Raw genomic sequence first — 14,460 nt, forward strand, 5'->3', positions numbered from 1 at the left:
GGACACAGGGAATGTTCGATTAGCAATCACCATCAACAAAGCTCAGGGGCAATCATTAGAATAATGAGGTATATATCTGAATACGGATTGTTTTTCTCATGGACAATTTTATGTTGCATGTTCAAGAGTCGGTAAACCTGACAATCTATTTATATGCACAGACAATGGGACATCGAAGAATGTTGTATATTCGCAAGTTTTACGTAGTTAAAAACATATATATATATATATATATATATATATATATATATATATATATATATATATATATATATCTATTACGAAAAGAGAAATCTTTTCTTTTTTATCTATATTCACAGGTGGGACACAGGGACACAACTACAATGGCACGTAACTAATATGGCGCGTAACGACTTACGCGCGCGGGGGGGCGTGAAGCGCCCCCACCAATTAGGTGTTGGGGTGGCGCGAAGCGCCAACCCAACAGCTAGTATATATATATATATATATATATATATATATATATATATATATATATATATATATATATATATATATATATATATATATATATATATATATATATATATATATATATATATATATGTATATATATATATATACATATATATATATATGTATATATATATATATATATATATATATATATATATATATATATATATATATATATATATATATATATATATATATATATATATATATATATATATATATATATATTAAATACTCGACGAGTCTTAGTATTTTTCAATAATATATATATATATATATATATATATATATATATATATATATATATATATATATATATATATATATATATATATATATATATATATATATATATATATATATATATATATCATGAAAAGAGAAATCACCAATGCAACAGCACAAACACACAAAAAAAAAGAGAGACAGAAGGAGAAAAGGAAGACTGTTTTCCTAAATTAGTGATTAATATTTTTTACAGACGTCTTTTACAGACGAAAAACCTAGAAAATTACCTATTTTATAGGAATTGACAGTGGCCGGCCACCCACCAAAACACCCATTAGTTTTTTCTCTGAATACAGCTCTTTAATTTGGCAGAAAAAGGCAGCCAATTTTGACTACTATTATTTAATTTGGCTAAATGCGTTTAAGGATATTTGTTACCATTGTTTATTTATTTTCACATAGTTGTATATAGGAGGTTAAAACCTGTATGAATGATTTGGGGCTGTTTCCCCATTTTCGAAAATTGGGCGAGTTATCTTAGGCTCGTAACTTTTGATGGGTAACATTAAACTTGACGAGTCTTAGTATTTTCAGTAATATATATATATATATATATATATATATATATATATATATATATATATATATATATATATATATATATATATATATATATATATATATATATATATATATATATATATATATATATATATATATATATATATATTATACTGACTTTTAATTGCGTTTTCAGTTTTTCGGTAAATGTTGACTTATGATTGTTTATAGCACTCACTTGGGTTAGAATTTGGGTATAGCACACTTTTCTTACCTTGCAATCAACAAAGTAGTCTCCTGACTCGCCCTCAATATGTTCTGAAACTGCCAAATCGATAATAGGTTGAGCTCCTTCGACAGATGTCTAAAATTAAGACAAACGCAAGACATATAAAAGTTTTCAGTCAGTTGATTATCTCAGAATTTTCACATGGCACTGTGGCCCTAGTTGGCAAAAATAAAAAAAAACGCTACAAATAGTAATTTCCATTTAAATCGGCTCTTCGTGATCATCGACTGACTTTGATTTCGTAGGATCATCTCAGGCTTTAAAAAAATGAAGAATACGAGACACAACAGTTACAATACCCTTGCTAGAGTCCGATTTTTCTTGAATTTTAAGAATGTGAGCTTTAGTACCGATACATAATTTAGATATTTCAAACTTATATAGGCATTGGAACATTTCGAGTTAGACATGGCAAACAGAAAAAGCAAAAGGCATGGGAGAATCTCTGGGGTAATGATGTAAGAAAATGAAGCGCAAACGAGGAACTGCAGCTAGGAGACATGCGACAGCAAGTATTACAACGAATCTCAAATGAAAATAATAGACAACGAAACCTGCGGTTATAAGAAAAGCAATAGGAATCAAATCGTAAATGAAACCTGCAGTAAGAAAAGAAGCACTCTTTAAAATCACACCGAGTCCCAGAAGAAAACATATCCTATAAAATTGATGATTCTTTGATGCATTATCAGGAAGGAGGAATTGAATTAACGCCTGAATTTCTCAATTGAAATCGATTCTTAATCCAATTGAATCACACTGAATTGCAGATGAAAAAGTTGCACAACCAAATCTGCGGTTAGAAGACAAAGCAAAATTACATTGAAAAGAAAGAACGTGTTAGTTTAGTCTGTGTGAGTCAGCGAAGAACAAACAAGAAGGAGGAGTTTTTTTTGTATCTATTACACGTGCAAAATCACACGAGGTAACGATACAAGAAAATGAAGCACAACGAGATCTGGGACTCGAAGACATGTGACAACAAGCATCATAATGAATCCCAAATGAAAAAAGGACAATGAAACCTACGGTTAGAAGACAAGCGACAGGGATCATCAAATCGAATCGTAAAAGAAACCTGCGATTACAAGATAAGCAACTGCGAGAAGTGAAGGAGAAATTTAATTCACGCCAACTTACTTATTTCATTTAAAATTAATAATTTGACACCTCATAACTTAAAACTAAAAAATAACACAATGATTATGCTAATGAACAATTAGAGTTAGAATCAATCTCTAATATAATTAGAGATTTATGCCTGAGACTCTAGGCAGGCGTGACTTGCTAAAAGATAACAAACAAATATTGGTCCAATAAGAGAGGCACACTTACTCCCACCGTTTACCCGTGCCATTTAACCAAACACTTGGAAAACTATAGGATCTATCACTATATTAGCTCTATGACTATCTTCCTGGGTTCTAATGTCCTAGGAATGACGCATGGACGGATAACAGATAGACATATCTATTAACAAATGAACTAACCTCCTTTTATACAATCCTAATAAGAGGGGGGGGGAGGATTAATGCCATAATTAATGCCTCTCACTCAATTGGACTATCTGTCTTGGCTTTTTCTACAATTAGCCATGACCTGATGCTCACAACTATTCCATTTTAATTAATGCCAGAATTGCCTCTCACTCAATTGGACTAATAAATGAGCTCTTTTTCTTGACACAACAAGTTCTCACTGCAAAATCAAGCTTAACTTAAAGCAAACTCTACATGGTAACATAGGAAGGGCGCAGTGGCCCTTCTTATATATAGGGTAACCCTGAATATCAAACAGTTCGTGGTAACGAACTGTAGTAAGGAGCGACCCAGCTCAATAGTAACCAAAACTCTAAAAAATTAAATTTTGATATCAATAGCTACATCAAAAGAATCGCATTTTAATGCTGATTTTAAATATATAAGTTTCATCAAGATTAGTATTACCCATCAAAAGTTACGAGCCTGAGAAAATTTGCCTTATTTAGGAAAATAGGAGGAAACACCCCCTAAAAGTCGTAGGATCTTAACGAAAATGACACCATCAGATTCAGGGTATCAGAGAGCCATACTGTAGAAGTTTCAAGCTCCTATCTACAAAAATGTGGAATTTTGTATTTTTTGCCAGAAGACAAATCACGGGTGCGTGTTTATTTGTTTGTTTTTTTTTTTTTTTTTTTTCTTTTCCCCAGGGGTCATCGTATCGACCAAGTGGTCCTATAATGTCGCAAGAGGGCTCATTCTAACGGAAATTAAAAGTTCTAGTGCCCTTTTTAAGTGACCAAAAAAATTGGAGGGCATCTAGGCCCCCTCCCACGCTCATTTTTTTCCCAAAGTCAACGGATCAAAATTTTGAGATAGCCATTTTGTTCAGCATAGTCGAAAACCATAATAACTATGTCTTTGGGGATGACTTACTCCCCCACAATCCCTGGGGGAGGGGCTGCAAGTTACAAACTTTGACCATTGTTTGCATATAGTAATGGTTATTGGGAAGTGTACAGACGTTTTCAGGGGGATTTTATTTTGTTTGGGGGTGGGGCTGAGGAGAGGGGGCTATGTTGGAGGATCTTTCCTTGGAGGAATCTGTCATAGGGAAAGAAAAATTCAATGACAAGGGCGCAGGATTCTCTAGCATTACTATAAGAAAACAATGAAAAATAAACATGAAAACGTTTTTTCAAATGAAAGGAAGAAGTAGCATTGAAACTTCAAACGAACAGAGATTATTACGCATATGAGGGGTTCTAAAAATACTTTAGCATAAAGAGCGAGGTATTTAGGAGGAGATAAATACCTTGCTCTTTATGCTAAAGTATTTTTAGTAATTTCAACTATTTATTCTAGGCCTTTCTGATTCAGGGGTCATTCTTAAAGAATTGGGACAAAACTTACGATTTAGTGTAAAGAGCGAGGTATTAACGAGGGTAAAAACCCCCTCGTATACATAATAAAAATATAAGGTTATGAAAGTTTGTTACGTAAGTTAATTCTTAAGTTACGTATATTTTTTACTAATAAAAACGTTCGTTAAAAATTAAAAGTTCTAGTTGCCTTTTTAAGTAACCGAAAAATTGGAGGGCAACTAGGCCTCCTTCTCCACCCCTTATTTCTCAAAATCGTCTGATCAAAACTAAGAGAAAGCCATTTAGCCAAAAAAAGAATTAATATACAAATTTCATTTTAATAGTTTATGTGCTGAGAGCCAAAACCAAGCATGCATTAATTCAAAAACGTTCAGAAATTAAATAAAAAAAAACTAATTTTTTTAGCTGAAAGTAAGGAGCGACATTAAAACTTAAAACGAACAGAAATTACTCCGTATATGAAATGAGTTGTCCCCTCCGCAATCCCTCGCTCTTTACGCTAAAGTTTGACTCTGCCACAATTCTACTTTTTAAAACAATTTAAAGCTTTAGCGTAAAGAGCGAGGGATTGCGGAGGGGACAACTCATTTCATATACGGAGTAATTTCTGTTCGTTTTAAGTTTTAATGTCGCTCCTTACTTTCAGCTAAAAAAATTAGTTTTTTTTATTTAATAGTATTAGAGACAAACAGAAATTAAATATTTTTTTTCAGATGAAACTAAAGAGTATCATTCAAACTTTTAAGAAATAGAAATTATTTCGTATATGACAAGAAGCTGCCCTTCCTCTGCCCCCCTCTGATTATACTAAACCTCGACTTTTTGTCCCTAATGCTGTAAGAAAGACTGCTTAAGTACATGTACCTTTAGAATGGGATAAGAACATGTTTCACATGTCTTCAAGAATGAAAGATAGTTGCTCTAGCAAAAAAAAACTGTCTATCCAAACGTTTCAAAAGACAAATAGTGTAAGTTTGATAACAATTTCCCATTTTAACCAGATCTAAAGAAAACAAAAGCTAGCACAGGAGTTCAAGGAAGATTGAGAATGAAAGAGCTAAAAGATTCTAATGAAAGGATTTTCTGGCTCGATGAGCTTTTCTTGTTCCTTTTATACGGCTTAAATAGGTTCAGAATTAGTTGAGGGTTTTCCTTCAAAAATATTTTTGGATGAACATAAACATCCATGAATTAACTGAAATTCTCGATGATAGGATGCTCTCCTTCAAGAGGTTTTTAACATTCTAATAGTTTCAAAAAATACTCTTTCAACAGAAGTGTTGCAAACAAAGTGCATGCAAAACGTTGATTTAATTAGATAAGTTGGATAAAACTGAATTAATTCGATTCAATAAATCATATTGAAAAAAAAAAACTAGCTAAAGAATACGCCGCATCAGTTAAATTAAGCTGCAATGACCATTTATGAAAGCCTTGAAAAAAAATTTCTCAAGCAAGCAACTTTTTATTGGTAACTATAAACTAAAGGAATTTTATATAGGGTACTTAGTGTCACCATAAAAAAAGAAAAACAATTCTTTTGGTATATACATTGTCATCAATTATCCTTTTCTATAATTTTGATTACCACGAACTGTTTAACATTAAGAAAAACAAAACATTTGCACAAATCAATACTTACCGAGCAAAAAAGAAAAGAAACGAACTTAAACTACAGGTCACTGTAGCCAAATGGCGGTGAACTTTCATGAAGATCCAATCACTCCTTCGTAAGTTAAAAATACGTCATTTTTTCTAATTTTTCAGAATGACCCCCCCCCCCCCAAATAGAGCGGATCCGTTCCAATTATATAAATCACGTATCTAAGACTTCTGCTTATTTTTCCCACCTAGTTTCATCCCGATCCCTCCAATCTAAGCGTTTTCCTTTATTTTAGCCCCCCACACTCCCCCCAATGTCACCAGATCCGGCGGGAGTTTAAAATAGGAGCTTCGAGACACGATATACTTCTAAATATCAAATTTCATTGAGATCCGATCACCCGTTCGTAAGTTAAAAATACCTCATTTTTTCTAATTTTTCAGAATTAACCCCCCCCCCCACGCCCAACTACCCCAAAGAGATCGGATCCATTTCGGTTATATCAAACATATATCTAGGACTTGTGCTTATTTTTCCCACCAAGTTTCATCCCGATCCCTCCACTCTAAGTGTTTTCTAAGATTTTAGGTATCCACCTCCCTTCACGCCAATGTCACCAGACCCGGTCGGGATTTAAAATAACAGCTCTGAGACATGATATTCTTCCAAATATCAAATTTCGTTAAGATCTAATCAACCGTTCGTAAGTTAAAAATACTTCATTTTTTCTATTTTTCCGAATTAACGGGCCCCCCCACTCCCCCCCCCCAAGATAGTCAAATCGGGAAAACGACTATTTCGAATTTAATCTGGTCCGGTCCCTGATACGCCTGCCAGATTTCATCGTCCTAGCTTACCTGGAAGTGCCTAAAGTAGCAAAACCGGGACCGACAGACAGACAGACCGACAGAATTTGCGATTGCTATATGTCACTTGGTTAATACCAAATGCCATAAACAAGAATGCTTAGTACATATCATTGGTAAAATCAGACTAGTTTCAATAACCAAATATCTTTGAACTGATACAGTATGAAAAGACATTAAATTGCATTAAGAACAAAAAAATGATAATTGCAAAAATGTTTGTATATATTTTAACAAGGGATTATAACAATCCAAAAAACTTAAAAAAGAAAACCAAAAGTTTGAAGCTTGGTAGAAATCGTTGTTAGAAATTGGACCTGCTTTAATAAATATCTTTTATTAAAATATCTTTGAAAATAAACAGTATGAAAATACATTAAATTGCATAAAGAGCAAAAAACTGGTACTTGCAAAAATATTTGTATATATTTTAAAAAGGGATTACAATAACTCAAAACCTTAAAAAAAAAAAGTTCGAAGCTTTTTAGATATCAAATACCTGTATGAACAGACAGCAAATTGTCTGCGGTTAGAAGACAAGCCAAAATAAGAATCTATAAAATAAAGCCTGCCGCGTGCCAAGTGCTGGGTTCCGGTGGCTGGTAATTGCAAAAATAAGAAAACCATAAGAAAAAACAATACCAATAAGAAAATCCACAAGGAATTACAGCAATTTAAAAACCTTAAACAAGAAAACCATAAGTTTGAAGGTTAGTAGATATTGCTGTTAGAAATCGGACTTGCTTTGATTAACAAATATTTTTGAAATAACCGGAATAAAAAAAGACAGCAAATTGTCTCAAATTGTCTGCGGTTAGAAGATAAGTGACAATGAAAATCCATATATAGAAGCCCGCCGCGAAGATGTGGCACGTGCAACGAGAGGGACAAGGGGACACGGCGTTTTTTAGTATTGCTAAATATAGTACAAAGTGTATAATCTGTGGCAGAACAAGAGATGCCCCAATATACTCACCAGGTGGTGAAGGGTGAGGAGCTCCTCGATAAAATTTTGTAGGAGAATTTTAGATACACTGAGAATAAAAAAGTTTAAAACTCTAACGAAAGAATAATAAAACGGTTCGTGGTAACAACTGTAAGTAATGAGCGATAGGTCCCAATAGCAACCAAAACTAAAAAAAAAAAAAATTTCGTAACAATAGATACATCAAAAGAATGGGTTTCTTATGCTGATTCCAAATATATAACAGTCGTTAAATTTAATGTAACATATCATAGGCTACGAGCCTGAAAAAATTTACTAGATTTTTTAAAAAGGGGGAAACATCCCTCAAAAGTAAAGGAATCTTATTGAAAATTGTACCATCAGATTCAGCGCATCAGGGAATCCTACTGTAGAGTTTTTAATGTCCGTTTTTGCAAGAATGGGGTATTTTGTATTTTTTGCCAGGAAAAAGCTCGAAGTTGCGTGTTTATTTTTTTTGCGTGCCTCAAACGGGTACCGGAAGAAATATGGGGAAGGTAAACAGGAAGGGTGTGCAACAGCACAGGATGGCAAACCCCAGCCACCATTGCACTTCCATCCTGAAGACCATGAAACAGAGATCAGTCTCGCCAGTTTGGACTCTGGAATCTAATGCTGCAGCCTTTTACCTTACCTTTTTTACTTATCACCATTTATAAAACTGTGTGCAAACCAATTAAGAAATTCCGGAGACCAATTTTCATTTTAGGAAAGTCTAAAGAAAACAAAAGCTTGCAGAGAAGTTTTGGGAAGATTGAAAATAAAAGAGCTTATAAACTCTAATGGAACTACTTCTCGGATCAATGAACATCTCTTGCTCCTTTTTAACGGATGAAATAGGCTCAGAATTAGTTAAGAATATTCGTTCAAAATATACTTAGGGGTGAAAATGAACAGTTGGGGATTGACACTCCCTAGAACGTCCTAGATAAGATCAGGCAACTGCTGTAGAGCAAGAATATTTCAGGCAGTGAAGTGGACATTGAAAATGCATCGATGCAAACATTGCATTATAAAAAAGCACGTAATGACCAAAAATTTGCTAGAAACTACAGGAATTAATATTATGATACAGTAAACAATTAAGTCTACATCGTTAGTTCTATCGAGTAATACTACTACTACTAACGACTTACCGCAACACAAAGCCGCTTTCCTCCTCCAACCCAATCTATTCAAAGCCTACCTCTATACACCCTCCTAGGGAGTAACCATTTCCATTAATTTTTTCTTTATGACATCCTCCTACCCCAACCGCAGAAGACCCGCTTTCCATTTAGCCTTAGGCGATTAGCCGATTAGACAATCTTCGGCAATCTGTCATCCTTCATCCACAGAACATGCCATGGCCATCTCAATCTTTCTCTCATTATAGCCCTAGAAAGTGGGATTGAACCCTACTTTTCGCACAGCCTACTGTTTGAAATACGGTCAGTCGGTCAGTCAAATACTGTGTGAAATACGGTCAGCCGGATATCCAAAACCAATCCATAGGCGATTTCTCTGAATCTTAATAATTATAGTGATTCTTTTAATATTTTGTCCAATGAAAACCGATAAAATGAACCAATAAAGTACAAAAGAAAACGGTAAGATGCATGTCAATATAATGCAAATGACACTCAAGCCGTTAAGAGGATAAGAGAGAGGAGGGGGTATCACCTGGCCCATTGAGTAAACCTTGATTACTTTAACAACATCTTTTTTTTTGTGTGTGTGTTGTTCCTCATGTAATGACAAAGCAAAAAAAACACGCTGGTTGAAATTTAAATAGTTTTCCTTAAAGCACAAATGACGCTCTGACCTTTAGAGAGTTTAAGGCGTGGTAACCAGGGCCATATCCATGATTTGTTGGGGGAGTTGGGGGGGGGGGGGGTTATAAAAAGGATTTTTTCGGGGGAAGGGCCTACAAAAAAACTTCAAAACGCATAAAAAATTTGTTTACATTCATTTTGTAACGTTTTTATGAGCCTGACAAACATTTCGGGTGGGGGGGGGGGCTCTCAAATCCCCTACCTCTCCTCTGGATACAGCCTTGGTGGTAGCCCTTCTGTTGTTCGCGGAAATTTCTTCTTGCTTTAAATTTGAGTTGGCTGTTCATTTTATTTTCTGATTGTTTCATGGATTCATTTAATCATTTATAGCAGTATCTGTGTGGTGTGATTATTTCAATTTAATTTATTCGGGTTTCATTTATTCATTGATAATTATTTACGTTTGTTTTTAAGTCTGAATCATTATCTGACTTTATTTCTTCTCATCTTAGGCCTTAAATTCACTCTTTACTTTTCTTTAACAAACTTCTTTTTTGGAAAGCATTTTTTTTTTAATTAATTCTTTTTAAATGCTAATAGTAACCCGAAACATTTTTGTATCTCATTAGGAAAATATTGGAATGTAACGATAACAAGTTTTCCAAAAAGGAGTTGTTACCATGGAGATGTAGTAACTCGAAATAATATAATTAAATTTTCACACGATCCCGCTTCACTGAATTTGGCCTTAATGTCTTGTATGAACAGCCAGGTTCTCTTAAGCATAAATACTGAAGTTTCCCTGGAAACTGTAAAAATACTTGTTTTGTAACGTAATGACAGCATTTTTTTTAAATCCCCCTCGTTTTGACACTTTGAGTCTGACCTATGAATTCTTCTCAAGAGATTCTGAGGTTCTGAACTCTAATCAGATTTCTTTGAACTCTAATTAGACCAGATGAACTTCAAATCATTCCAGAATCCAGCAATCAACTTAGTAATCAAAAGTTAATGAATTAAATTATGACTTTGTGCTTAAAAACCCTTGGAATGACTAAAGTTACACAAGGGAGATAACTCCAATTCAATCTGTAGCTTCTAGCAGTAGGCGTATACCTACAACAAGCTTGCTTGAATGTATTTTGTGCTTTAATGAATTAAATAAAAAAACAATTTTTTTTCAGCTGAAAGTAAGAGGCGACATTAAAACTTAATACGAACGAAAATGATTCCGTAAATGAAAGTCCCTATCCTCTCCTCAACGCCCCGTTCTTTACACTAAAGTTTGACTCTTTCCCACAACTCTACTTTATAAAACAATAAAAAACACTAGCGCAAAGAGCGGGGCGTTGAGAGGGGGACGACATCTTTCATATACGGAATAATTTCTGTTCGTTTTTATTTTTAATGTCGCTCCTTAATTTTAGTTTAAAAAAACTTTTTTTTTTTAATTTAATTTCTGAACGTCTTTGAATCCATGCAGGTTTTGAATTTGGCTCACCGTACATAAATAATTAAAATGATATTTGAAAGATTCTTACCTTAACTAGTTTTGTTTAACTGAAAGTAAGGAGCGACATTAAAACTTAAAAACGAACAGAGATTACCCCGCATATGAAATGGGTTGTCCCCTCCACAATCCCTCGCTCTTTACGCTAAAATTTTTAATTGTTTTAAAAAGTAGAATTGTGGCAAAGAGTCAAACTTTAGCGTAAAGAGCGAGGGATTGCGGAGGGGACAACCCATTTCATATACAGGGTAATTTCAATTCGTTTATAAGTTTTAATGTCGCTCCTTACTTTCAGTTAAAAAAACTAGTTTTTTTATTTAATTTCTGAACGTTTTTGAATTAATTCATGTTTATTTTGGCTCTCCGCACATAAATTATTAAAATGAAATTTGTATATCAATTCTTTTTTTGGCTAAATGGCTTTCTCTTAGTTTAGAAATAAGGGGTTGGGAAGGAGGCGTAGTTGCCCTCCAATGTTTCGGTTACTTAAAAAGGCAACTAGTACTTTTAATTCTTAACGAACGTTTTTATTAGTACAAAATTTACGTAACTTAAGAATTAACTTACGTAACAAACTTTTATATTTTTATATTTTTATCATGTATATGAGGGGGTTTGTCCCCTCGTTAATACCTCGCTCTTTACACTAAATCTTAAGTTTTGTCCCAATTCTTTAAGAATGACCCCTGAATCAGAAAGGCCGTAAAATAAATAGTTGAAATTACTAAAAATACTTTAGCATAAAAAGCGAGATATTTATCTCCTCCTAAATACCTCGCTCTTTATGCTAAAGTATTTTTAGAACCCCTCATATGCTCAATAATCTCTGTTCGTTTTAAGTTTTAATGCTACTCCTTACTTTCAATTGAAAAAACTTTTCATGTTTATTTTTTCATTGTTTTTTTATAGTAATGCTAGAAAATCCAGCGCCCTTTTCGTTGAATTTCTGTTCCCCCATGACATATTCCTCCAAGGAAAGCTCATCCCACATAGCCCTTTCCCCTCAACCCCATCCCCCAAACCAAAAAATCCCCCTGAAAACGTCTGTACACTTCCCAATAACCATTACTGTATGTAAACACTGGTCAAAGTTTGTAACTAGCAGCCCCTCCCCCAGGGACTGTGGGGGAGTAAGTCATCCCCAAAGACATAGTTACTATGGTTTCCGACTATGCGGAACAAAATGGCTATCTCAAAGTTTCGATCCGTGGACTTTGGGAAAACAATGAGCGTGGAAGGGGGCCTATGTGCCCTCCAATTTTTTCGGTCACTTAAAAAGGGCACTAGAACTTTTCATTTCCGTTAGAATGAGCCCTCTTGCGACATTCTAGGATCACTTGATCGATACGATGACCCCTGGGGAAAAGAAAAAAACAAAGAAAATAAACACGCACCCGTGATCTGTCTTCTGGCAAAAAATACAAAATTCCACATTTGTGTAGATAGGAGCTTGAAATTTTTACTGTGTGGTTCTTTGATACGCTGAATGCGATGTTGTTACTTTCGTTAAGATTCTATGACTTTTAGGGGGGGGTTTCCCCTATTTTCCAAAATAAAGTAAATGTTCTAAGGCTCGTAACTTTTGAGGACAAAGACTAAATTTGATGAAACTTACATATTTAAAATCAGCATAAAAATGAAATTCTATTGATGTATCTTTTAGCATCAAAATTCCGTTTTTTAGAATTTCGTTTACTATTGAGCCGGGTCGCTCCTTACGTAGGCTAACTTCTCCTACGTAACTAAAATTAGCGATATTTGCGGAATTAATTTTATAAGGCATAGCAACAAAACAGCCAAAGAGGTTGAAAATATTTTTACGAAAACGGAAGTCACAATCTGAGCAATACTCAAATTATTGAAATGAATGAAAATAACTGAATAAAGAATAATGAATGAATATTGAACCGTAATAATTTATGTTCGTTTAAGTTTTAATAATATTCCTTATATTCAGTTGGAAAAACTTTTTTCTATTTAATAACAACCACAAGCCGAAGACACACAATATCTTTGGTTTTTTATCACATAAAAATCATAGTTATTACGCTGCTGAAGGTAAAATTATGATAAGATTGGCGGGAAAATAACACAAACAAATTATTGCTTACATCGGTCATTATTTAACAAAATTCGAACTTTAGCGTAAAGAACGAGGTATTGAGAAGAGTTTAAACTTCCTCATATACGTAATATAAGGGGTTTGCCCTCTCATCAATACCTCAATCTTTACGCTAAAGTTCGAATTTTGTTTCAATTCTTTAAGAATAACCCCTGAATCACAAAGGGCATTTAATTAGAATAAGTAGCTCTTTGGAAATTACTAGAAATTTTTCAGCGTAAAAAGCGCTGGTATTGACGAGGGGACGAAACCCCTAATATACGTAATAGTGTCTGTTCGTTTTAAGTTTTAATGTTGCTCCTTATTTTCAGTTGAAAAACTTGATTTTTTATTTAATTTCTGATGTTTTTTAAATAATGCTGGGAAATCCAGCACCCCCTTCAAAGAAATTCTCTTCCCTGATGAAAAATTCATCCATGGAAAGATCCTCCCACGTAACCTAATTCCCCCGACTCTCCCACCAGAAAAAAATCCCCGCTGAAAACATCTGTGTGCTTACCAATGACCAATACTATATGGAAACAATGGGCCAAGTTCATAACTTGCAGCCCTTCCCCCTGGGACAGCAGGGGATTAAGTCGTCCTCAAAGACACAGTTGTTAGATATTTCGATTACGCTGAACAAAATGGATGTCTCAAGATTTTGATCCGGTGACTTCGGGAAAAAATGAACGTGGGAATGGGGCTTAGTTGCCCTCCAGTTTTTTTGTTCACTTAAAAAGGGCATTAGAACTTTTAGCTTACGTTCGAATGACCCTTCTTGCGAAATTCCGTTCAGAATAGCCCTCTAGCACCACTGGGTCGATACGATCACCCCTGGAAAAAAATAACAACAAAAAAACAAATAAACACGCATCTGTGATCTTTCTTCTGACAAAAAACACGAAATTGCACATTAGTGGAGATGTCAGCTTGAAACTTCTACAGTAGGTCTCTAATACGCTGAATCTGGTGGTATAATTTTCATTAAGATTCCATGACTTTTAGGGGATGTTTCTTCTTTTTTTAAAAATAAGGCAAATTTTCTCAGGCTTGTAACTTTTTATGGGTAGGACTGAACTAGATGAAACTTATATATTTAAAATCAGCATAACGATCCGATTCGTTTGATGTATTGATATCAAAATTCCGTTTTTTAGAGTTTTGGTTACTATTGAGCCGGATCGCTCCTTACTTATAGGTCGTTACCACGAACAGTT

The 14,460-nt window shown here is 34.2% G+C and overlaps 1 protein-coding gene across 2 annotated transcripts in view; it reads right to left on the bottom strand.

Annotated features, from left to right (window-relative positions):
- LOC136026962 (retinol dehydrogenase 11-like) overlaps window positions 1-14,460 on the bottom strand; it is a 120,451-nt gene that overhangs the window by 22,959 nt on the left and 83,032 nt on the right. Inside the window, exon 7 of one of the 2 annotated variants that reach the window (XM_065703826.1) lies at window positions 1,541-1,630. The exons of the other annotated variant lie outside the window; for it this stretch is intronic. Coding sequence (XP_065559898.1) covers window positions 1,541-1,630 — 90 coding nt within the window. The remainder of the gene's footprint in view (window positions 1-1,540; window positions 1,631-14,460) is intronic. 2 annotated transcript variants of the gene reach the window in all.

This window comes from Artemia franciscana, chromosome 5 (genome assembly GCF_032884065.1).
Source record: "Artemia franciscana chromosome 5, ASM3288406v1, whole genome shotgun sequence".
NCBI classification, from domain to species: domain Eukaryota; kingdom Metazoa; phylum Arthropoda; class Branchiopoda; order Anostraca; family Artemiidae; genus Artemia; species Artemia franciscana.